The sequence below is a fragment of the Pseudonaja textilis genome, chromosome 4, assembly GCF_049901715.1.
Source record: "Pseudonaja textilis isolate UNSWEBS1 chromosome 4, rPseTex1.2, whole genome shotgun sequence".
Lineage (NCBI taxonomy): Eukaryota > Metazoa > Chordata > Lepidosauria > Squamata > Elapidae > Pseudonaja > Pseudonaja textilis.
Window position 1 is genome coordinate 54,271,183 of NC_141993.1, and position 26,760 is coordinate 54,297,942.

The following is a 26,760-nucleotide window of genomic DNA, read 5'->3' on the forward strand; positions in this document are numbered from 1 at the left end:
ATTTTTGGCTCTTGATGATTGTATGGACTTATTTTCTTGGTAACATTTTTGGAAGTTATTTGCTGTTACCTTCTTCCCGATCTTGAGATAAACTTATTGGTCCAAAGCCACTCAACTGGCTTCTGTGCATAACACAAAGTTTGGCTTTCTCTAATCCTAGACCAGGTTGTTTTTACAGCACTACAATCCACAGTATACTGAAGATATTCTGCCTTGTCTTTTCTAATTCATACTTCCACAAGCAGATGAAAGAAATTCATTCTCCTCTCAGATTGAGAGATAGCTCTCACCTGCCTCTGAGCTGGATAGCTTCATCAAACCTTTTCTCATCCATAGCTTTCTGGACATCCTTGGTCTACAAGAATAAAGAATCACAGGGAAGTTCTTGTGAGGAGTCACAAAAGAAACAGGTAATCCACGTATGCAGTAAAATTATCTGCTCATTCCAATTAAAGAACCAGTAAGTTAAGTCCACTCAGAAAAACATGCAAGGAACAAGAAAAAGTTTGTGGATTGGCAGGAACACATGGAAAAATGATTTTAAATAAGGGATGGGAAAATTTTACACCAGTGTTTTTCAACCATGGCAACTTTAAGATGTGTGGACTTAAATTCCCAGAATTCCTGGCTGGGGAATTCACTTCTTAAAGTTGTCAAGGTTGAAAAACTATGCTTTCAGGTTTTGCTGAATAACAACTCTCACATTCTTCCCCAGTGGACATCTTGGGATAAGCTGCTGGGGATTCAGGGTCACAAATTAATTTCCCCTACTTTAAAGAAATCCTGAGCAAGGCCAAAAAAAAGAGGCAGTCTCCTTCCTGGAACAAAATCAAGAATGATTCATAAGATATGAGTCTGTACTCAAAATTCTAAAACACTACACCCAAATACCACAATTTAAATGACTGTGACAAGTTATGCAAATAAGATAGGCCTGCAAGATATTTTCATTTTTAAAGAAGCATTGTTTTGTCATTTCTTTAAATTTATATGATTTTGCAGAAACAAAAACAAATACTGAAGTTCACAAAAATGCTATTTATTATTATAAACTATAAACAAATGAAGATAAGAAAAGAAGATGCAACCTTATCCCAGCCTTTATTGCTATTGTCTAATCATTATTCAAGGCTTGTCTTTATCCTGTTCACCCCTGCCTTATGGATGCTTTATTACTGATTCACAGCCTAGGACTTGGGAGAAATAGTTACAGTACTTATTGATATCAATCCTTTATCTCGTAGTCCCTATTTCCTGTAAAAGCAATCACATTGTTTTCAAAAAAAAAATGTAACTTTTCTCAAGTGAAAAGTGAGCTTTTAGGTATTGTATCTTAGATGCATATTCCAATTACATCAACAGAATTGCCATATATTGTATATACCCTGAGTAGTTAAGACTACTTTTCTCTAACCTGGAGACTTTCAAATATAGAGAAACCTGATTTCCTAGAATCTAATCAGAAACATGAATTTTCAACCTCGTTATCTCCTTCATTTATTTCTCCTCCCCACCTCCCACTCCAGCTAAAAAAACCCACAGCATTCTATCCTATTTGGCTTCTGTGTTCCTGTGAAATACTCACCACTTGCACACATTCCATTAGAGGTAGGCGCACTGACTGGTTCCCAGAGAGACTCACCACACAGGCTGGAGTATCTGGTGTTGCCTCCAGTAATGCCATCACTGCTTCCATACCCATTTTGCTGCTCTAGGAGTACACAAGTGCATTTGCTATAAGCAGGTTGGTTTAGTACTGATGTTGAATGTTAAGCTGTGAACCAGAGTTTCTTAATGCAGTGATGGTGCAGTGAACAACCAACAACTACTCAGCTTCAAGGCTGAGAAGTATAGAGGAAAAAATATTAAAATAGAAGAAAGGGATAGGAGAAATAAGTGCTGCAATTAAATTACAATGGGCATTGCCATCTTGACAGAGACCAATCAACTGTTATATGAGAAGGTTCTTCTCTAGAACCTTCATGCTATGTGTCATGCTATGTGTCTCAAGGCTAGATGCATCCTCAGTGGTCTATAATGATTTCTAGGTTTGTAGATGAAGAGCCAACCACCAGAAAAAAAACTGCTTGGTATACCAAATCCTGGTTTCATGTGACAAAACATATTGAAAAGAAACAGAGGAAGCTTCAAAGACATAGTTGTCACTCAATATTCCACACTCAATATGGAATAACATAGAGTGGACAAGAGCTCAAGATCAAGAGCAGCTGCTAGATTGTGGAATTGCAAAGCATGCAAGGACAGAACCCCCATTTCTAATGTAAGAGAAGGTAGCAGTCTTTGATTGGAAAGCCATGAAGAACTGGTGTTTGGGTATGAAAGCTGCAGAAGGGCATCCTGACAGCGTGATGGAGATGAAAGTGATAACCTTAAGAGCTTATCTGTTACGGATTTGCTTAATTATATAGTCAAGGTACTTGGCCAAGAAGAAAATGAGACTGAAGCATGGATCGTATTGTTTTTGGCATTGCAATATTGTAGGCTGTTCTGAACTATAGGTGGGTAGTCGACTGGGATTTCAGAAAGCTTGCAGACATGCAGTGCCAAGTCCAGCCTTGAAAAAACAATGGCTAATGAATCGACCAAGAAGCTACGGAAACTAAGAGGAGGAAAATAGTCATATGAGACTAAAAAAGGGAGCTTTAGATAACTCATATAAATTTATATAAAAAGATTCAAGGAAGACAAGAGAATCCAAACTGGTGAATCCAGCAATGGTGGTGCTGCTGAAATTGAAAATGAAGGGAACTGGTGGAATTAAATACCCACTTTATACAGAAACTTGAGGAGTGGAGGATAGTGTCCTTTATTTCTTTGTCTTTGCTTCTTTTTGTCCTAAATGGAACTGTGTAAGTCTTTTAGAAGAGGTAGACTGTTTTTTTCATGGTTTTCCTAGTGCGAGTGTTAAAATTACAAAATCTAGAGAGTTCTCAGCAAGAAAAATGGATCTTAAATGCCTTCATGACTGGGTGTGGTAGATACCAGCAACTAATGAAATATGGTAGAAACCTTGCATTAAGACAGAGGTTACAATAGCTTCAGAATGTGATTTCCTAAGAATTCCCCCCAAATGGCTCAGTGCCAAGGAGAATAATTACACTTAAGACTCTTCTGAAAATACCCAGCTGTGCTTAGAAATGGGTGATCTACTGCAGAGCCGTAACCAATTCCCAAAGGTGTCAATCCGAGGGAGAAACTTTGCTGTCATAATGCTGGCACTGGTAAAATGGGGACATCAAAAGCCTTGTGTCCAAGACCAGAAAATACATGAATGGTATTGATATATTATCCTATGTAGGCATATAAACAAAAGGTAAATTAAAATTAAATTCAAGAGAAAAGAGTGACAAAGTACAAATACTAGAAGTACCATGAGGTCTAAGCCTACACATATTATTTCTGCGGTGGTAGAAAGTGAGCTAGAGATTGAGCAGTAGCTGCATATAATTTGCTGCTATGCACAGGGTAGGATTCCTGCTAATACATTTGGTAAATTGTAAAACATTTGGGGAGTCATTTAGTTCATGAATCACTAAAGAACAAAAGCTCATAATAGGAGCTGATGGGAAAAAAACAACTTTCACAGTTTTCTCTGCAATTAAATGTAATTTTTTTTTCAAACATCACACATTTTATGGCAAGTACTTTTTATGGCACACAGTAATTCTCTCCTGCTTGGTTGAGTTTTGCATTGGTCTTTGTTTCACGACAATTGTCGTCTAAACTATTTTCACCCCTATTGATGTATTGCTTCACAGCCAAGAAACAACTCCTTTTTAGAGAGAAGAGAGAGACAGTTAGACAGCTATCCTGGAATTTGACATGTAACTGGAGAAATTAGCTTTCCCTGAATGACCTTGGTAAGTGTCAAGATATAACTGCCTTTACTTCAGGTCAATGCTTCTTCTTGGAATAGGATCAGTAAGCAAGGTTACCCAGGAGGGAACTAGCAAATTATGTCAGAAACTGGGTAAGTTCTGGCTATCTAGTAGTATCAAATAAACCCACAGGTTGCAAAATAAGATATGGAAAAACCAAACTACTCAACTGTTCTTTTTAAAAATTGAAATATATTATTCCAAAAGTAGAAAACCATGGAGCAGAACCCAAAAAGTTAACCTCAGCATTGGTTCCTTGTCTAGAGGTTGTTAAGCTGTCATACATGATTCCTTGGGAGGTTACGAACAGACATGAGGGAGATTTCAAATTTGGGGAAACTTAAACAGGCAACACATTATGTGGCCATTATTTAGTCTGTAAAAATATCACACTTACCAAGACACGATCAAATGCAGATGGAGTCCCACCACGCTGCACGTGCCCAAGCACAGTTACACGAGTGTCAAAGCCGAGGCGTTTGACAACCAGCTGATTAAAAAAAGGGGAGGAAAGAATGGGGCATTTTACATTATTCCATTCCCCACCAAGACAATGCGCCCTTCCCCTTAATAAAAACAGAGACTGCTGTAGATCAAAAGCTTTTACAAGACAATCTATATTAAAGCTTCCCATGTTGAGTTTGTCAACTTTATATAGATTTAGGGGCTGGAAAAAAAAATCAAAGAAACACATCGTCTATGCAACTATTTCCAGAATTTAGAAGACCCTGAATCAATATTTTTATCCCTAAGTTGTGTTTTCAATGTCTGGTTCTAACCTATGAATTTGTCTCTTACCTCCTTCACGTAGTTAGAAGTGATGGGTTTCCCATTCCTGTCTATGGCACCTTCAGCAATTATGATTATATTCAGTCGGGATCCTCTGCTTCGTGACTATCCAAATAAAAATATAAGAAACCTAACAATTAGATGAACTCTAAGGCAAGAGGCTGTCATAATCCTAATATCAACAACCGGGATTTTTAACCACACAAGAACATAGTCCGTACATGTAGAAAAAATGGAGGCAAAGTTGACCACACTTAAGTGGTCCTGAATTTCCTATACCTTAAACCTCAAACCTGGAAGATTTCAACTCTCATCCTTCTTTCAACAATTTATGTCTGTCGCACTGTGCACACTATTCAAATCCAAGAAAGTAAGCATCCCTCAGAGTCTATCCAGGCAAACTCTTTATCTGTCAGCTGTCCCTTTAAAAAGTTAGTTTTTTTTAGGGTGCACTGTTAGCTCAAGGAATAAAAGCTCAAGGAATTAAAGTAGTATTAAAACCCCTAACATTCTAGAGAACACTGGAAGTTTTCTCTTTTAGGTCATGCCATACCTTTTCTGGACCATGCCATTCCAGGGACAGGTTTGGCAAATTCCAGAAATACTCCTTCACATGTTCAAGAGGTGTTCTGGCTCCAAAACAGGCTTGTTACTTCTGGAAAATATTGGATCAGCCCTGGAATGGCAAGATATCAGAGAGGGAATAGAATGTTCCTGAGTATTTCAGAACATTCCATTCTCAAATCTATGAGTTTTGGACATTCCTATAAAAACCAATTTTTCTAAAAGTAAACTAGGGCAGATCTTTCCTATAGTTTCTAGTGTATTCTGTCTTTTTTTTAAATAAAAAATGACCAAATTTTTACAATCATATCTTATTTGTATAGGAGCCATGGTTGCACAGCAGTTATAATGCAGTATTACAGGCTAACTCTGCCCAGAGTCAGGAATTCAATCTTGATCGACTCAAGATTAATTCAGCCTTCCATCCTTCTGAAGTCAGTAAAATGAGGACCCAGATTGTTAGGGACAATATGCTGACATTTGTAAACTGCTCAGAGAATGCTGTAAGCACTATGAAAAGGTATACAAATCTAAGTCCTATTGCTAATTGCTATTATTTCTTAAAGAAACTGTATAGGTCTCATGGGGAATGGGGGGAGTCCACAGTCACTCCTGGAAATAATGCTAGTCATTGATACTTTGCAAATAGACAGCAACCTGTTTTTATATAAAAAACAATCTTGTTTTTTTTAAAGCCAGATTGCACAATGATACTTATGAAGGTTTTTGTAGGAAAATTGAATTCTACAAACTCTGTTTAGCACAGGGCTCTTCAAACTTGACAGCTTTAAGACTTGTGAACTTCAACTCCCAGAATTCCTCCTCCAGTCATGTTAGCTCAGGAATTCTGGAAGCTGAAGTCCACAAGTCTTAAACTTGCCAAGTTTGAAGACCCTTGGTCTAGCATGAGATAGGTTTATTTAGCTGAGTATCAGATATTACTAATTCTCACCTCACCAAGCCGTTCACACATAAAATCTTCCCAGCCATCCTCAGGGGGTGATTCAGGAATGAAAAGCCAGTCAGCTCCAGAAGCCAATGCTGAAACTAATGCTAGGTATCTGGAAAAAGAGAATAATGTCATATTATGAATGGCAGCTTTGATATTATTACCTTTATTGTCAGAGTACAACATATGTACAATGAGATTGGCTGAGCCTCCCTTCATGCACCCCCTCCCCAACACAACTCACAGTGAGGACAGAAGTCCCTAATCCAGTCCCAATCTTATTACACATTGCACAATGTGCAGGTCCTGCAAGTCTATCATACTATGCTGACATAAAGTTACTTTCCATTTAGAAGTCTGACAGGCAGAAACTCTTCTTCAGCCTGTTGGTGCAGCAGGCTATGCTTCTGTATCTCCTACAGGAGAGTGAAGAAGTGCTGACCGGGATGTGAGTCATCCCCAAGAATTTTTCTCAATCTTCTAAGGCAGTGAGCCCTAGCAATGTCATATAGTGGTATCAGGGAATAGCCCACAATGTTTTGTGCTGTGCTCACCACCCTCTGTAACGTCTTTCTATCTGTGGCTGTCAAGCCACATACCACACCGTAATGCAATATATGAGAATGCTTTCTATTGTGGACTGGTAAAAGGAAGTCATCAGTCGTTGTTCTACTTTATTTTTTCGCAAGACCCTAAGGAAATGGAGTCTCTGTTGAGCCTTTCTGGCCACATGGGTTGTGTTGATTTTCCAGGTAAGATCTTCGCTGAGGTAGACTCCCAGGAATTTAAAGGAGGAAACTCTCTCCACACAGCCTCCCTCAATTGTAAAGTGGGGCGGGTTCCTCTCTCTTCTTCTGGAAGTCTAACGCCATCTCTTTTGTCTTGCTGACTTTTAGGTGCAGGTTGTTTTCTAGGCACCGTGAAGATAATTTTTGAACCCCCTCCCCGTACTCTGTTTTGTCTCCACCTGTAATGAGACCCAATATGGTAGTATCATCTGTGGACTTAATGTGGATGGGTCAGACGATACACAATCATGTGTGTACAGTGCGTGCAGGTAGGGACTGAGCACACAGCCCTGTGGGGAGACAGTGCTAAGCTTCAGGGAGCTGGATGTGACAGACCCAGCCCTCATTGTTTGTGGTTGGTCCCTCAGAAAGTCTTTGATCCAGTTGAAGATGGAAGAGGGAAAATCCAAGTCAGTCAGCTTTTCAATAAGGATGCTCGGCAGGATAGTTCTGAAGGCTGAGCTGTAGTCAATATTTGATATTTTAATGTTTTTCAAAGTGTAATAAATTGCCCTGAAGACTGAATAGATGGAGCTGCGGAGGGGCGGGAATTTCATAATGCAAATAGGAGGGTGTTTTTTAGATTAGTCCTCCCCAGCTAGGAAACTGTTAATTCTTTTCTCAGTTCAACAAACAAACAGTTCTTACCCACAGTGCCTTCCCATCACTTCCAGCACAAATGTTCTCTGGTGGCTGCAAAACAAAATTAGAAAGCAAGAGCTTATCACCCACTGCTATGTTAGGTGACAATACGTATGCCTTACAATAATAAGTTGTTTTTATAATATGAAGAAAGGGGGGAAAGGGGACAAAGGAAATTAAACAAAATAAAGCCCTCACTTTACAGAGAGAATAAGGAAGTAGCTTCATTAAAACTAGCCACTCTTCGTGTGCTTGTGACAATGACAGTGAAGAAAAGATACAAGAAATATTGTGTTTACCTCTGAGCTGTTGTAGTGATAGCATCGATCACCTCCATGATGCGATGCAAGGCAGAGTCAGTGCCAATGGTCATATCAGTGCCACAGAAGTCATTGTCAATGGAGCCCACAAGGCCCACAATATTTAAGTGGCGGTATTTCTGAGATATTTCCTCAGTGATTTTTCCTGGATGGAAAAAGAACAAGCGGTTGTGACTATTTTGTTTTAATTAACAGCTTGGCTGCAGAAACAGAACAGACATGTCATATCTGTCATGGTCTGTCATATGTCATAAAAGCACTGATTTCACTAAGTTTGTATTTCATTAGAAATGAAGACTAATTTTATTTCTTTTATTTTTACTTCCATTATATGTTTTATGGTATAAAGACATGCAAAGGGGGTGCAACTGATTATAAAAAAGAATCAGCTACAGATTCAATGATGTTAAAAATGAGGAATTTTTAAAAAAAGTCATAAAATCATAGGTCTGGAAGGGATTTTGGAATTCACTTGGCCAGTGGTAGAATCCAGAATTACAGCATTCTGGACCATTTGTAAAGGAATTTAGAGTGGATCTTGGGAAAAGCTGAAAAAATTGCTAAGGAAGGTAGGGGAAACAAATCATTAAGGAGGGGCTTGAAGAAGTTACTATACAGTTTAGACACTGAAACCAATGGAAAGAAACTCAAAATAATCCTGCCTTGATGCTGTTTGGCATAGAAAGGTTTCCTGGCTAGCTTTCAGGATTCTGTTATTTGACCCTACAACAAAAAAATAGAATTTCACAGAATATGTTTTGATGGCCTACTTTGAAGAGCTAACTTAGATGATCTTCCAGCCTGTTTATAAACATCCCCAGTGAAGAAGATTCTGCTATTTCCTGACACAATCTACTCTATTGAACAGCTACTACCACAGACATGTTTTCCATATATCCAACTGAAATCTCACTTCTTATAATTCAAACTGCAGTTTGTTTTCCTATTACAGAACAACTCTGAAAAATTCGACCCTTCTTCTTTATGACAGTCCTCCAGATAATACAGTATCTCCCCCCAAAAATGTCCAGGTTAAACATAGTTAAGATGTCCCACCATTCATCATTTCTTTTTCCCTCTAGATCCCTTGTCATCTTGGTTGTTCTTTTCAAGGAGGCTCCAGTTGGTCACCATTTAAAATATTGTGCCCAAGATTGGAAGTACCAAAGCAGAACAAAGAAGAACAGTGATTATTTTTGAACTTAACTCTAGAGCCACGATGGCGAACCTATGGCACATGTGCCACAGGTGCCATGCAGAGCCATTTGTGCTGGCACGCGAGCTGTAGGCAAACTTACCTCACTGGGCATGTGCGTGCCTCACAGCTGATTTTCATCCTGTTTTTCCGAAAATACCGGAAGTGATGAAACGGAGCTAGTTTTCGGCCTGCAAAGCCTGCAGAAGCCTTCCTCAAGCCTTTGGGAGGCTGAAAAATGCATCAAACTGGCTGGAAATTAGCTGTGAGGCTCAGTATAGGTAAAGGGGCGGCAGAGGTGGGTGGGGATTATACACGCATGCGTATGGGATGCGCATTGCTTTCTGGATGCTGGCACGTGAGTGTGAGCATGCAAGCACGGGCACAATTTTTGGCACAGGAGCCCAAAAAGGTTAGCCACCACTAGCGATTATTGATGTAGTTTAGGATTGCACATGTATCATTTTTGTAGCTACATTACACAGTTGGCTCTCGCCCAGCTTATGCTCCAAGGCATCCAGATCTCTCTTTTTTTGCATGTGCTGCAACCCAGTATGATCTTCCCCAACACTGCAATTCTAAATCACCTTTTCCTACTGAAATGGATTTCATTGTCCTGTTGAAAGTGAACTAACTAACTAACTATGGTCCATGGGGGCGCAAAGAGTCAGATACGACTTAGTGACTGAACACCAAAATAAACACACGAGTTGGTACTACCTTTCATCCTTAGAAACAGTTTGGTTTCTGGTTTTTGGGCTCTCAACATCCAAGTTCATTTTCAGAGTCAATAACATGAAATGCAGGTCGCAGCCTGGCACCAATAGTATGATGTTAGAGCATGTTTATGCCTACCTTCTTTGACCAGTTCCTCCAAAAGACCACCCCACTCTGAGCGGAAGATATTTGCACCAGTCAGGCTGCCGTCCCCTCCAATGACGCATAAGTTAGTGATGCCATGCTGTACCAGGTTGTAGGCAGCTTGAAGGCGGCCCTCCCGTGTGGTGAAAGCTTTGCAGCGGGCACTCCCAATGATAGTGCCTCCCTTTAAATAGAAAAGAAAGACTAATGAGATGACTGCAGAGATTAACAGGAAAAAATGGTTTTGAAAGTGTATGCGTTCCAATGGGAAACCAATTTTGGTGTTTTATAAAAGGGAGAAACAAAAAGGCTTTCTGGCTCTAGATTTGAACAGGTTTAAGTTGGTATATGTTTTTGTTTTGGAAGCACAAACCCCGAATTTATAAAAAGAAAACATACATTTTTTTCATTTTTATATTTTTTAACATTGTGTGGATCAGTGATAATGTGCGGTCACTCACAAGATACCATTTTTGACATACCAATACATTGCAGAGCTGAATGGAAAATATACTAAATTCTGGAGGAAGTTATTTGTTTCTCTTTGATACCCCAAGCAGATGGCTTTTGGAATGATAACAGGAAGTTATTACAGTGATATGTGCCACTGAGCGATGTCAGCTCTGGTAGTCTTGAGCAAGGAAAGTAAGAACAAGGGTTGTTACATTAGCATTTGACCTTTCTGTTCATCCCATCAGAGACACTTCTTAATTAACCCACTTTTCTGTTGCTATGCCCAAAGAACCTAGCAGATTCTGCTGCTGCTGCTGCCTGGTATTGGGAACATAATGGTCATTGAACAGCCATCTTCTGAACACTTTCTCCTTCAGCTCAAGAAAAGGATAACTCCTTTGAAGATTAACATAATAAACCTACATCCACTGATTTGAAGCTTTTAGTTATTGTAACACAAATCAGTGCCAAAAATGGTGGATTTAATTAGTTACAATGCTGGTAAACTGAAGAGAAATATACTGAAGTCAGGAGTGGAAGAACATGTTGCTAAGAAAGGTTATTATTTTTTAAATTGGACTGCTGTCAAAACCAGTTAAAGCATGCAAATCAAACTGGCTTAACTATTAAACATCCTCATTTAGAAAAGATTCAGGGATAATTTATATAGCACATAAAAGAAAAAATGGCACAGACTTGGCAGCCTTGCTCAAGTCTGTATTTATTAGTAGCAGAAGCTGCATCAGCAGTACAGGAAGACAAAGAGAGAACCATCCTATAGAAACATGCAACACCAGAATGTTACCTGCAAGAAAGAAAACATACCAGTCAAACTGGGAAAGGCTCTAAGAAGAAGGAAAAATATAACACTTTTGTAAGTGAAGTGGGTCAAAGTGTTCAAAGACATTCTGACAGTCAGGTCCATTAAAGAAGCAATTCCAATCCAATCTGATCCTTAGCTCCTATATATGGAGTTGACATTTTTAAATGAAAAGAGTAATCTTACAATGTTCACCAAAGACAAATCTTTCCATTTTTCAATGAAACACACACATTTAGGGTTATGTCACTAGGGACAGCAATTTCTAAATCATTTAGACTTATATACTGCATCATAGTACTTTACAGCCCTCTCTATGTGGTTTACAGAGTCGTCATACTGTCCCCAACAATCTGTGTCCTCATTTCACTGGACACCTTACTCAGAAGGATCAGTCAACCTTAACCCTTCGTCAGGATCAAATTTCTTGCAGAAAATAGAATCAGTCTGCAATTCTGCCTTCTAACCACTGTACCACTACCACTTTAAAGTATTGAGGATGCAATTCTAAGAATTTCAGTGATCCAGGCAAATGTCAGTCTCAATAGAAGCTTCTCTGGACGATGCTAAATGGATTTGGGAAAGTTGAACTAAGATATTTGGTTACCATAGTGAGGATGGGGATATGGGATATTAATCTGTACTATTTAAACACCTACATTAAGTGGCAGGAGGGAGGATTCCGATAAAAAAAAACCCTATAAGACTTATTATATAACTTCCTTTGCTTGATCTGAAAAAAAGTGAAAAGTCAATGCAAAATTGAAGAACTACATCATACAAAAATTTACAGTACATGAAAAGCCATTTTCATTTAGGGTTGAAGGGACAGATCAAAACTAATATTATTCTCTTATTTTATTATCTTCCAATTGCTCTTGCTATGCATCAAGCTCACTTTTTCCCAAAAGTGGGACAAAGGGAAAACCATAAAGAGGAAAATAAACAAATAAATATGCAAGAGAACTATCACATAGGTTGCTCTGAAAGTTGGATGAGAAGCAACACATCACTTGTGATCAGGAGATTTGTGGGATACATCAAACAGGAAAGACCTGAAACCCACTGATTAAAATTTTTATCTGACTGGATAATCTTAATGAAAGACATTTCCTAGATCTTCCTAAGAAAATAACCTTTCTTACATAAATTGCAGTAAAGTTTACATGAAAGGAGCCCTGTAAGATTCAATTCATTACCAAGGTTTTCCCAGATAGCAAAGCTGAACAAGCTCTCTACCTGAGTTCTTGAAAAGCTTCTATTAGCTTGAACCAACATTACTAGTCTAGAATGATTTTACAGCCATGGTCACAGAAAGATGTAAATTTAAGGTTCCCGATTTAATAAGAACATATGGCATATCAGTGCCTGCAGTCCTTTTGCTCCTTAGTTTTGTTTAAAGGAATAAATATATGAAAAATGACATTGTTTTCCATTAAATCTGAATCATGGAACTTGGAGAGGGAAGATATCTAACAAATCAGGATTGCAAATCAGCTTTAAGCCAGTATTAATTTTTAGCTTAAAATTTCTGTGTTTTGTGGTTAAATAATCCACTAAGTCCCTATTTCAACATAAAGCAGGGCTTTTTGCTTCCCAGATCATGTGATTGTATGAAAGAAAGCAATGTGCACACTAGTATCATAGTCCACCATATTAATCAAGCCATGATTCCTGGTCCACAATTATGGGCATTCCTGGCTAATACAAGGTAGTTATTAATCTCTTGTCATACAGATGCGAAGAGTCACAATATTATAAAGCTTAACAGCATATGTTTAGTACCTATTTAATTGGCTGAGGCATAACTGTTTCTCCTGTACTGAACTCATATAAAGTACTATAGATTCTTCCTTGAATAGATTCCTTTTCTTCTTAATAACATGGAAGCTTTGAAAATAAAAGTGACTCATATCCTATTCAGTAAAATTTGAAGGAGCACTGTTATTAAAAGAAGGCAAAGGAAGGTATGAGAGAATCAAGGCAGCTCACAGTGATCTGACTGATAAGAACGGAATATTTGGACAACAGATAGGGAGACTGAGTCCACTGACTATGTCCTAGTACAGCATCTATTTTTGATTCTTCCTGAAAATGGGAATCAATCATTACCCAAATTAGAAATTTACATTTAATCCAAATTACTCAGAGTTAAGTCAGAGCTGTGTATCGTGAAAGGCTTATGCAGCCACAACAGAAATGAACGTAAGACCTGTCTAATTACAGAATAAGATGTTAGGAAAGATTAGTCTTACCAGCTGAATAATATTGGACACACTGAGCCAATTTGCTTGCTTAATATTTTCCCCTCCTTCAACTAGTCCCTCGTAACCCTGAGAAGAAAAAAAGAATGTTTTTGCAAAAACACCACAACTGTACTATCAAGAAAACTGTTTTAAACTTAATTTGCAACATAGGAAATTATCTATATCCCAGTATCCTTGGTTTTACCTTTTTGTTCAAATTTACTGCAGGTTGCTACAAGGAACAAAATTTGAAGTTGGACGTATACTAATTTGCTCCACCATGAATTCTAACTGCTTTTCATAAAATTGCAACTAGGCAAAAGACTGACAAAATGGGGGAAAGATCTTGAATTAAAACATTATAAAATATAATAAATACCTATTATCAAGAAAATATCCAATAGCAAGGTTCACCCAATGTAGTAATGCAGCATGTTGACTGACTGCTGGAAGCTAATGAAGGCTAGCTGAAGTATGGAAAAAAATCATGGACAATTTGTCTGGAAATAAAAGCAGCTAAGCAAACAAGTAGCCTGTTGTCAGAAACAGGGAGTGTGTGGCTTAGTTAACATGTTGTTTGGTTCTGATTTGATCAGCATTTGGAGGGCCGTATGTTCCTTACCAGTTTAGCTATATTTAGTTTGAATCTTCCCCATGCCAAAACTGCCTACCATGTTTCTCATATAATAAGGCTGGGTCTTATTTTTTTTTTTTGAGCCCCGAAAAAATGGCTAGGCCATCTTTTCAGGGGTGACTTAATCCCCCCCTTGCATCTTCGGGGGGGCAGCGACGGCTTGGATGTTGACCTCGGCGTTGGTGGGGCACTTTGTATCGGGGTCAACGCAGGCAGCACCATATCCGGGTGTGCAACAAAAGTACTTCCTAACGGAAAGCCCCCCCACCATTCCCCCCCATTTCGCATGTTTTAATATAGGCCTTAATGGGGGGGGGGGGGGTTAATTTCATTTCATGCCTATAAAACATGCTGGGACTTCCTATTGGGGGAGGCCGTATTGTTGGAGAAACACGTTAATAATTTATATTACATTATAGTTAGAAGTTATCAAAAGAGTGAAAACATTATTTAACTTGTCAATGATGTTCCTCAATCTTTTCTTAACTCTCGTAGATTTTCCTAAACTTCCTAAGGTTATATTGATAGGTCTTTCAGAATTAATTAACTTCTGCACCATTGTAAAAATATTTATACCAGTATTTCCATTTTCCATCCCTTTGATCCTTTCATTTTCCCAAAAAACTTCAGCAATCTAAAAAAAAAATCTCCATAAATCTCCACACCCATCCATACAGATGAATTTTTTTAATAATAAAAAATGTGAACCTCATATATCAGGAACACTTTAGCTCCAACATATATTCCCATGCGTGTTACAGCTCGAACAGCAGCATTCATACCTGGAAAGATGAATACAAGCTAAATTATGATCTGAGTCTCAAACAAATTGGTGCAGTATTCTGCTGGTTTATACAAAAACATCCCCACCCTTCCCAAAAGTAGCATTCTCCAAATGTTGCAGTTACAATTGCTGGAAATAAGCTCAAGCCTCTAGAAGACAAAAAGTATTGTAAAAACATTCCTATTCAGGGTTTTTTGGTTTTGTTTCGTTTTTTCTAGATGCTACACAGGGAATTTGCACTTCACTGTAACTGAACAGAGGCAGGATATGAATGTCAACATACAAGGAATACATAACACTGAATACTCTTATACTCTCAGCAGTGAAAGAATTGCCTTCTTGTGCATATACAGGGTAGCACTTGTATTGTCTTATGTTAATAATGGATAATAAAGTAAAGAATAGTATCTGGTAAGGGAATAAAACAATACACATGAAATTCCACAGAAATTGCACAGCATGGGTCCCTTATGAGTAAAATATCTGCTTGTTGTTAATTGTGTTAATATACTTTTATTTATGTTTAGCTGTTAGTAGAAAATACCCAAACTGGGGTTTTGTACTTCTTCCATTTGGGAGAATATGAGAGAAAAGAGAAAAGAGAGAAAAGAAACTCTAAAAGTAACTCACAAAAAATAAAGTTCAAAGAAACAGATCCAACTTTCATTTTTTAAAAAAATAAGTCTGTCATTACTAATAGAGAAAGTTTTTCCTCCCACCCATTCCATCTGCAGAGTTCTTAACTAGAACAAAAGCAACAATATTTAGAGTAGGTAGCAGAAATGCAATGATGAAAAAGATGCCATTTGCAACGCAGAGACCACTAATATTAGTAAGTGAAATTGTAAGTGAATCATGTAAGTGAAATTGAGATGCATAACATAATATCAAAGAACATCACATGCTATTTCTTAAACCATCAGTATAACAGTAAAACTTGCTGTCTATATGCTACCTTTCATTAGGACTATCAAATTTGGGCTGGAAAATCCAGACCACCACTAATGGCAGCAAAGCCTTTAGGGTTTTCTGTATCTCTTTGCTGCCATTTCAAGGTCATCTGGATATTTTTAATCCAGATCTGGTAATCCTACTTTCATAAAAGGTCCAAATACACCAAATGTATTACTTGAAAAGTCTTAGCCTTTTCAAGGAAGGCTTTTATTGCTTTTATAATGCAAAGGACCAATGTACAATGAAATGGCTCAGTTATCTGATGAACAATGACTGTGATTTGTTCTGAAATTTCATTCATTACATAATGCAATTATAAAAAAACATGTTTGATATTGTTTCAATTTCTGACACTGATATCACACATTTCAGCTGTGCTGATTATGTTTTACCCTGGGCAGAGGAATGAAACGTTTGCCTTTCCCCCTTTATGTTGTGCTACAGACACAGACACATGCAAGTTGTGCTGTCTTAAACTCTTGCAGGTTCCCAGAAGGAGTCTCTAAACCCTCTTCCACTCCCTTTAATTCCTTCAGGTTGGAACTTTCTAAAATGGAATATCCTCACAATCACTACTCTTTTTTATCTGAATGGAAAGGCTTATTAGAAAGCAGGAAATTGAAACAGACAAGTCTTCTAAAAGGATTATTTTCCTTTACAAAATAACTACTGCAGGATGCAGATTGTTCCTTTTATTTACATTTCAATGCTGATTCTTACTTGACCTTGACTGAAAAATATTTTCCTTTTATATATATTTTGATATCAATTCGGTTTACTTTTATTTATTGATTGAAAGCTTTTATGTAGCCACCCAGCTTAGAACAAAACACTGGATGGCTCCCAATCAAAAATTGAAAAAAACATAAAAAGCATATTAAAAGTATTAAAAATTAAACACATTGAAAACAAAAACCTGTTGCCAAATCAAGCTTCCAATATGTAGTCACCCAATCTTATCTCAATGCCTGGGGGAAAAGTTAGGTCTTTAGCGCTCTGAGAAAGCAAGGAGGGTAGGGGCCCACGGAAGCTCAGGAGGTAGAATAGCTGAGGGGCTTCTGTGGAAAAGGAGGCTTTTGCTTCTTGACTCCCATAAAGGAGAGGGACTAAGAGCCTGCTTACCCTATCTAACCTATAGGACGGGAAGATGTTCTTAGGGAAAAGCAGTTCTTGCAGATAACTTGGCCCTGTGCCATACTGGGCGTTTAAGGTGATGACCAGCATCTTGGATTGTACCAAGAAAGAAACTGGAAGCCAGTACAGCTCTCACAGCAGAAGTATTATATGGTTAAATCCAGGAGCACCCACCACTGTGAATGTTGTATTCTGAACCAGTCAAAGTTTCCATTTGGTCTTCAAGAGCAGCCCCACGTACAGTGCATTGCAGTAAACCAAATGGTTGGTAGTCAGTGCATAGATGACCTTGAGCAAACCCTAGCCATTCTGTCTTGCCAGGATTGGATCAAAGTCAGTTCTCTCCATCCGGATTCCAGACCCTTTCCCCCTCCAGTGTTTGGTCAGCACTGCTACATACTTTGTCCTTTACCATTTGGAACATATTTTCCCAATCCACAGTCTTCTAGAAGTGATTATCTGCTAATTATAGTTAAATACATGTGAATGGCACCAGATTGGAGAAAGTTACAACAACATAAATTAACAAAAGAGTCTAGATGATAGCAGAAGTGTACATGAAAAACAACTACAAAGAGAACAAGGCTTATTTTGGCTTTCCACAGGATGATTCCTCAAATACATACTTCTGCGCTTCAGAAAAACACAAGTTACTTCAAATGAACTGTCAACTTTTCTCCATCCTCTTTGACTGGGCTGTTTGTTTGTGTTTTTACTTGCATTTTAAACACTTCCAGGAAGGCATGAAAATAGTTGAATACTTACAGTTTTAAAATATTTTTTTTCAGTCTAAATGCAAAGTTTTGAGAATTGAGTCTTCTCAAAGGGTTCACAAGAACAATGCAATTCAATAAATATCAATATCCTACTTTGACACAGCAGCAAACTGTGTGCACATGAGTGAATTAAATACTGTTATTACTAATTATAATATTTGTAGCTCATGGTTGAAATGAGGAGTCCTTAGTGTTCTCTGAGCTTGATAGTTTTCTTATGATTGTTTCACTACCCAAACTAGGTAACATCATCACTGTTAGCAAGAAAACAACCAAGCTCAGAGGGCATCAAGGACCCCTCAATGTTGTTACTGTCTTTCAAGTAAATCTTGACTCCTGGCAATTACACAGCTAGGGCCACATGGGTTGTATTTTTTTGAGGGGGGGCAATATTTTTGGAAATGGCTTGCCACTATCTTTCTCTAAGATAGTTTTCAGTTCCTCAGTCTAGAATGAAGAAAGTATGACTGGCCCAGTCACGCTATAGGCTTTCATGCTAACGTGAGAACTAGAATTCAGGTTCCCCAATGGTAATCCAGTACTGATAACTACATAGGATTTTTATTACAAACGATTTTTCTGTATGCAAAAGAAACAATTTATCTGTTTTTCATTAAAACAAAACCATAAGATTCTAACTGTATGTGGAAAACCATCTGATTATTCTATACAGGTGGGTGATAAGTCCAGTGCTTTACAATCCAAACAAATAGCAACTTTACAAGAGATTCATCCAACAGCAATGATAGGAAACTCTATTTGTAATGCAGGTACAAATTGCTTTGTCTTTGATCCCTATGCCAGTGCCCTTAGGTTAACATTCTTATGTTCTCTGTGTATAGCATGTAACCAAGCATCCCTTGGCTGGTCAATCATGTTAAGACTGAGGTTTATGAATGGATCAAATTCTAGATAACTAACCAACTTATCACATTGAGCTATAGCTTGTTACATTGTTAAGTGTGATCTCAAAAGAATAAGCAAATAGAAAGCAATATTAAAAAGCATTCTGCTTATGCAGTTGTTATAATGACTACCCTAAATCCTCTTCTGGTAAACCAATAAACATTTTTAATGAAGTGCAGAAGGAAAGAAGGAATATAGAGACACCTACCCATTGTTATCTATAAAACATTTAACCATCATATCTAAGATCACAGGAGTAGGTTACTCTAAAAAAATTACCAAAATTTTGAATGTGAATGAAACATTTTTTGTTTCTTTTGCCCAAACAAACTTTTCTTATCCTCTGCATGAATCTCAGAAGCCAACTGAATCCAAAAAGAATGGGAGGGGGTGGGAATAACTTATTGGCCCAGGCCAATAAGGTCACATACTAGTGACTCTAATCAACTATATTAGATTAGGCTTAAATGGTTGCAGCATTAGTCACAGAACCAAAATAACAATTAATGTGAAGATAATTCCAGAATTCCCTAAATTCCAATCATAAAATAAATTAATCCAATGTAGCCTTTATTTTTATATAGGAATTAGTTTAATGGTTTATTTTATCTCATTCAAGACTCCTTCAAAGAATTGTGTGATCAGACTTTACTGGAGCTAAGACTGCCAAAGACATGGTCAGCTGTTTTTCAGAGATATTGAAAATTAACTCTGAACTCTGCTCTGCTGCTTGTTCTGCTTACAACTGCCTACCTGCTGCTTTTATTTTTTACTTTGTTACAAGGAAGTTCACGCTCATGTGGATAGGTTGCAAGTTTCACATTCTGCTTTCTTTGCATTTCTGCATTGGTTCTGAAATTGGTTGGCTATATGGCATCAATAATGGACCTGACGATTAGAACAAAGCATCAGTGGGATTCAAATTTTTTTACTATAGGTTCTGTGGGCATGGCTTGGTGGGTGTGGCATGGGAAAGATACTGTAAAATCTCCAGTCAGAGGTGGTATTTGCCGGTTTCCAAACTACTCAAAATTTCCACTACTGGTTCTCCAGAACTGGTCAGAATCTGCTGAATACCACCTCTGGAACAAAGGTTATCATGTTGTCCTTTACTTGATCATAAGGAAATTCAATCAAATCTCTCAACTTTCCTGACTATACCCAGCCCTTTTTCTCTTCCACTGTCAAGAATGTAATAGAAAACTTGAACAATTTTCAGGACACAGTGAAGGCTTAGATGTGGATGAATAACTTGTAACTCAACTCAGGCAGATGAATCATTGCAGGCAAGACTGAATAAATAGCCTGTTTTAGATGCAGTGACACACTTGGATCTAGGATCAAAATCTAACAGTTTTCTGAAACCAGCAATGTTCCAGTCAGATACTGTGACTAGGAGTCCATTTATGTAATCTTGATTGCTGCCCTACTTGCATTTCTTTCTAATGAAGGTAGTTCTTACTTCTATGGTCAAGATAATGTTACCTTCTTTTACTCAATCTTGAATTGAAGATAAGGGTATACAGTTTTTTTTTACAAGGCAAAGATCGTATTTGATTTTCGACTGCTGTGTCAGGAAAAGCTGCATAATCAGGGCAAAAAAGTGGCAGAGACTGAGATAAAAATATTAAATATAAATTTTTATTTAAATCACAGTTAATGATTATTCTCAAAACTTACTTTCCCCTTTTGTTACATTGCAAATTATAAACCAACAGCAACCTCTAGAGTAGCTCTTGAGTGGCATTCTGAATATATAAAATAATGAAGTTAGAGAATGGCAATGGAAGTGAATTTGGGAGATACTTGCCACTTTCTTATCTCAAGGATCTGCTGCAAACCTCACTGGAATAGACAGAATTGCTGATATAATTCATAGTCAAAACACCCATTGAAAAGGCAGCACATGTTTTATACCATACAAATAAAAGATATTGCAACCTATGGTTACAAATCTGTCCTGGTTTGCGTTAGGAGATTTCCTCTGAAGTAGGTTGCTGTTTCCAGCTCCATAGTTGGTTGTCCTTAACACTAGAACATTTCCATGTAATGTGGAAAAAATGTCAACAACAGAGATTAGGAGGCGTGTCATACAAAAGGAAAAGGAAAAAAGGGAACTTCATCTAGCAGTAATTCTGATTGTCCTAACTTCTGGAAACACCATGTATTCCCCTGGTAAAAGAAGGCGATTGGTATTTCAAAGACTTTCTCCATCTCCATGGCCATTTTCTACTTACCACAGTACCCTATAGAAAGGAGCTTTGAAGAAAGAGTTACCAAGGGAGGCAACAATTGTTAAAGAAAATGGCTCGGCTGGATTCTTCTCAATTTCTTCCTCTCACTATGGGAAGAATCTTAGAAGTTTGTTCACTGATTTTAAAATAATCAATGTGTTTTATTTCCAATTTTGATAAACTTTGATTATACTCAGTTTAGTGCTCTTTGGGTCGAATGGACAAAATTGTAGTTTGGATATCAACCCAAATATTTGGACATGATGTTGCTTCTAAAGCAGTGGTCGCCAACGAGTGGGCTGAGGAACACTGATGGTCTGTGAGAAAATTTTGGTGGTCCACAGAAAAATGGCACCCCCCCCAAAAAAATTTAATCCAGGATGCGTGGAAACACAAGGCTGTGCCGCCCACATGGCTCGCGGGAACACAAGACTTGCGTCACTTACATTGCGAACAACATGAGGTAGTGAAGGGAGGGAGGAAAGGGTGGAGGGGGGGAATTTGTCCTACTTGCCCCATGCACCTTACCTGGCTACCGGGCTACTTCTTTTAGCTTCTGCTTTTGGCTGCACGCAAGGAAAGTAGCAGAAGTCTTTTTTCTGTCCCCCAAACTCCGCCAAAATTAAACTTTGGGACCCTGAAAGGCATCCTGCTCCAAGAGGCTATGCTGGCATGACAAGTCTCACAAAGACTCATTTCTGGCGGAATTTGGGGGAGAGAAAGAAAGATTTTTGCTTCTTCTGCTGCTTTCCTTGCATGAAGCCAAAAGTGTATCTTTCTCTCTCCCTGTGAGAACGGGGGAGACAGTATCCTGCGATCCCAAATAAAGAATGATCGATCGGTAGGAAAATGGGGTGGGGAATTTTCCTGCAGACTTTTCTGGGGATTTTCCCAGGGTCTCTGGTCTGCGGGATATAAAATTATGAGTTTGGTGGCCCCTGAGATCCAAAAGGTTGGTAACCCCGGTTCTAAAGCACCCAGCTAACTGATGTAAATTATATCAGTAGCATAACTGCACTACATGTTGAAAATTTAGACATACTTTATCAGTATGTGTCTGTCTGTCTATCTATCTAGCATCTATCTATCTATCTATCTATCTATCTATCTATCTATCTATCTAATCTTCTTTATAAAAGTAATATGACTTACAGACATTTAGCTTCAAAAGATATCTCTAACCCAGTTAATCTACAAAACTGAGATTTTACATTGTTTAAAAAACTTGTGCTATATAGAATTGTGGCTTCTTATCCCAAAAGAATAAATAAAAACGATTAAGCTGCTATAATTCATAGGAAGTTTTTTGAAGTACTTTAAATACCAGCTAATTGATGTAAATTATATCAGTAGCATAACTGCACTACATATTGAAAATTTAGACATACTTTATCAGTATTTGTCTGTCTGTCTATCTCGCATCTCTCTCTCTCTAACTTTCTTTATAAAAATAATATGAATTACAGACATTTAGCTTCAAAAGCTACCTCTTACCCAGTTAATCTACAAAACTGAGATTTTACATTGTTTAAAAAGCTTGTGCTATATAGAAGTTTGGCTTCTTATCCCGAAAGAATAAATAAAAAAGATTAAATTGCTATAATTCATAGGAAGTACTTTGAAGACAAAATCTGTTGTAACTTTTCATTCTACATTTGACAGATTGTTTCATTATAACTGAAAAGAAAGATTACATTGTAGAAAACAAGAACAAAGTAAAGGTTATGTAAAGGTGACAGATGTTGTGGAATAAAACACACACATACATTATGTACACCCATCACATTTCATTTTTCTAAGACTCATCTAAGAGAGAGACAAGATCCAGGAATGATAGTTTGTTACAACTAAACTGATTCTGCCATTACTGTAGATCATACTTCTTTCAGCTCTCTATGTTACACTGTTGATTTAAACTATAGTAGCACTGATGTGATTGAAAATATAAAAATAGAAACATATAAAGGGGATTTGGTTGTTTTTAACATACACTAAAAGTTTTGAATTAAAATTTTAGAATGAAACATCTTATCATTAAGCATCATTGATCAATCAAACGAATAACCAATATTTCAACTGAGTATGCAGCCTTATTTTCAATATTCCTTGGCCCACATGAATTTTTGTCATAACAAGCACAGTATTTTAATAACTGCAAGCAAAAAAATCAATAATACTTTCTGAATTTATATTTTCCTTTTTGTCAAGGACATTACAGCATACAACAATGTCACACATATTCTTCACTATATATTCAGTATAGATTCTATCCCTTGAAGGACTAAAGCTATTGATCTGGAAACAATAATATATACAGTATATATACAGTATATACAATATATATAAAACATAAATGACCCTGATATATTTATGAGGAAAAAAACCATTAGTCAATATAGCTAATGAACTACAAATCCAGTTTTAGTGTGCATATAATCAACTTTAACAAGTAACCATCAGCCTAACTTTTAAAGATATTCAGGCAGGAATAGTTCTCATCTAGGCCCCCTAAATAATGTGATAGATCAAATGCAGTTAATGAGAAATGAAAACTTTTCCATTGACATATCCCAGTTGTCCAGTGAGGAGACCTGCTTCAAGAAAATCTCATTGAATCAAGAATTTGAGGTTTTCTAGTTTGGTAATGAAATAGTTCAAAGAAAACAACCAAGATCAGGGGACACCAAATATCCCACAATATTTATATTTCAGAAATTAGCAAAACCCATACATACATCTCTGTACAATAAGCCATTTTCCAATTCTGGACCTCCCCAAAAATGCCTTTACTGATTATTCTCTCAAATCCTATAATTCCTAACATAGAAGCAAACAATACAATTTTGTATTTCATGTTCAAGGTACTCTGCCTGAATATTCTCTGCAGCCCTACTATATTAGGGCTGCATTATTAAGCTGACTTTGGGGAGATGATGAATGATTAAAATGCAATGCAGTAATATGTGATCTGGGGTTGCAAAATTCCGAATGAAGACTAATGACAAAAAAAGGAGTCATCCTCATCTTTTTGCTATTTATCACCTAGTCCTCGCCTAGATTTTTGCAGCCCAGTTCTGGAAGCATTAAAAATGTAATAGTGGGATAGGGAAATTTGGCCTCATCATGGAGGAAATTCCCTTCTGCGAATGTGCTGCTTGCGTCAAACAAGCACGATCGTCACAGATTCGAGGACGCTCTGGCCACGGAGCCTAATAGTCCAAAGGGGAATCTCTTAGCCCGCCAGGTCTGAACGAGGCACCGCTAACCTCCGCCTCACCCAAGATGACGGCAGATGCCTCCTCCAGCCTCCGGGGCGCCCTTATGCGGGCGCCTAGTAAAACCAGGCTTTGGAAGGGAGGCGGAGCAGGAACTCCCTGGTGAAGGGGATTTCTGCAACAGGCCCTCAAGGGCGGACTTTGCTTAGGGTTGTCGACTCTGAACCTCCATAGGGCAGAGGCTCTACTGCCCAAGCCTAGTTAGCATGTTCGCTTGTGCTCAGTGCTAACCGCGCTCATCTGCACGTTGCATCTGGCAACACGTGACTCGCACAGAGTTAGGGCTTTTGAGCCGGCTCGACAGAAGGACACCGGTGCGACTGACCTTGTGCGTCGCCGCCGCTGGTGAGCACAGCCAACGCTACACCGGCGCCCGCCATGCGTAGCTTCTCTAGGTCCAGCCCCGTGGAGCTGAGATCGGTTCCCGCCATTTTTCCAAGCCTTATCCGAGGTGCAAAAAAAATAAATAAATCTAAAGATAAATCACGAGCAGCACCAGCGTTCCAGGAATCACGGCTTCGAGAAGCTCCGCCTCTCGGCTTGGTCTTGGCCGATGACTTCGTCCCGGGGGAGGGGCTACCTGGCCAGCGCAGGCGCAGTGGTGGAAATGTAATCTGTCAGTTTGTCTGCACCAGGTGTTGTTTTGTTCTGAGCTGCAACTAGAGAAATTGGTTGGTGGTAGTTATCAGCAGGCTCCTACTGGGATTTGCTCCCTAAATGGAATAATGTAGGTGCGATGGAGAAGACATGGAATCTCAAGTTCTTCCAAGAATGGCCCTCAAATGCTTGCTATTGTACACCTCTCTTAAGTTGCTTTCAAATTTTCTTCTTAACATTACCCAATACATTTCTTGTCCTACTCTGATCTACTCACATCATATACACAAGTGAGTTTGCTGTTTGTTGTGCCAGGGTTGTTTATTGTAGTGTTTATTGTGATCTAGGTTGATACGCTCTACAATGCTAGATCTGCTTTTGACTACTATCCAGAATTTAATAAATATATAGTTGAACTGATAAGGAACAATGACCTTAATGCAATAAAATTCAATAGTCAAAGAAGTGATAACCCACATACCAAATCCCTCACAGTTATATTTGACTTTGAGAAAAAGAACTTAGTAAATGGTAAGGGCCTGCAAAGAGCCTCAAAGAGATAGCTGCACATTAGAAAATAGGCATCAAAATGGATGATAATGTGAGCAAGTGAAGCATGATGGACATTGATGTCAAATATCCTAACTGCTTACACAAACCACTAGGCTCAGAGCTAGCAGTAAGTGATGAGGAAAGAGACTGGAATAAAGATAAGCAGTTCATCAGTGAAGATGTTGACAGTGTGAAATTTTTGGAAGTTGCCTGTTAACCATTTAAAGTTATTTAGAATGATGAGACCTTCAGTGACCTTTGGAGTCTGAAAAAGTATTCATTAACCTTGTCTATAAAAAAACAAACAAAAAACCCAGTGAAAATTGTTTATGCTGAATCTTTTCTGTTTTGGCTCTTTTCCTTCATTATCTTGAAGGACTCACAATAAGGAAAAACATGTGAGTCAGTCTTGTGCAAACACAATGAAGACAGAATTAGAATCTGATTTACTTTGGGGGAAACTATGCAGTCCTTGTCCTTGGGGTTTATGCCCTCTTCACAATATCTACTGCTACATTTTCCACTTCTGCTAAAGCTCTCCAGCAACACCCTCAGTTCCTTGGTAAACCAAAATAGTGCTTGAAATCCACTGGAGGGAAGAGTGTATTTAGAAATGATATCAATATTAGGCTATTTCTGTATGCTACAAAACAGTCAGCTTCAACAGTATTTTTGACTTTTGATTGGTATTTAGCCCAGTGGTGGGATTCAGTCAGTTCGCACCACTTCGGGAGAACTGGTTGTTAAGTTTCTGAGCAGTTTGGTGAACTTCTTGTTGGAAGAAATCATTAGGGCAGAAACCGGTTGTTAAATTATTTCAATCCCACCACTGTTTTACCCTACACACTTAGGTCACCTGGTTTTAAAGACAGGAGCTCAGTTAGACCCTGCTCACCTTGCCTCTCAGGATACTAACCATAGTTGCCAGCAAAGCATCAAGGGATAATTGCTTATACCACAGTCATTAAATTCTGAAGCTCAACACTGCCCAAAAGTTTTTTTTCTTATAGTCTAAAAAAAATGCTATTCCTGATGGAAGGACAATAAAGTAAAACAAGATATATTGCATATATATAGTACACGATAAGTAGAAGTTAGCACATTCCTTATGCTGATATCAGACTTCTAAAAATCTTTGACAATATAAATACATTCCTCAAACTCCCATCATGATAGCCTCTTGTTTTTTTAAAATCATCTTTCCTAAATTATGGCCTTCTTGCCTAAACATTATTTCACTCCTTCCTCATAACTGCATCCTTGACCTTACCAACTTACTTTTATCAAAACAACTCACACCTGCTAACTACCAGGATCAAGCATAATAACATCATGGCAGCTTTCATACTCTCTTATTCCATATGACCCTTACACTACAGCCACATACC

General features: G+C 38.1%; 1 protein-coding gene across 1 annotated transcript in view; it reads right to left on the reverse strand.

The window, feature by feature from the left end:
- Positions 1–24,779, reverse strand: part of PFKL (phosphofructokinase, liver type) — a 39,471-nt gene extending 14,692 nt beyond the window's left edge. The window contains exons 1-11 of the mRNA XM_026701386.2: positions 24,549–24,779; positions 14,869–14,942; positions 13,536–13,613; positions 10,002–10,191; positions 7,931–8,096; positions 7,638–7,682; positions 6,205–6,313; positions 4,698–4,793; positions 4,297–4,389; positions 1,586–1,711; positions 291–355 (exon numbers count right to left, since the gene is read on the reverse strand). Of these exons, the coding sequence (XP_026557171.1) occupies positions 291–355; positions 1,586–1,711; positions 4,297–4,389; positions 4,698–4,793; positions 6,205–6,313; positions 7,638–7,682; positions 7,931–8,096; positions 10,002–10,191; positions 13,536–13,613; positions 14,869–14,942; positions 24,549–24,654 (1,148 nt within the window). The 5' untranslated portion in view covers positions 24,655–24,779. The remainder of the gene's footprint in view (positions 1–290; positions 356–1,585; positions 1,712–4,296; positions 4,390–4,697; positions 4,794–6,204; positions 6,314–7,637; positions 7,683–7,930; positions 8,097–10,001; positions 10,192–13,535; positions 13,614–14,868; positions 14,943–24,548) is intronic.
- Between the last annotated feature and the right edge of the window lie 1,981 nt (positions 24,780–26,760).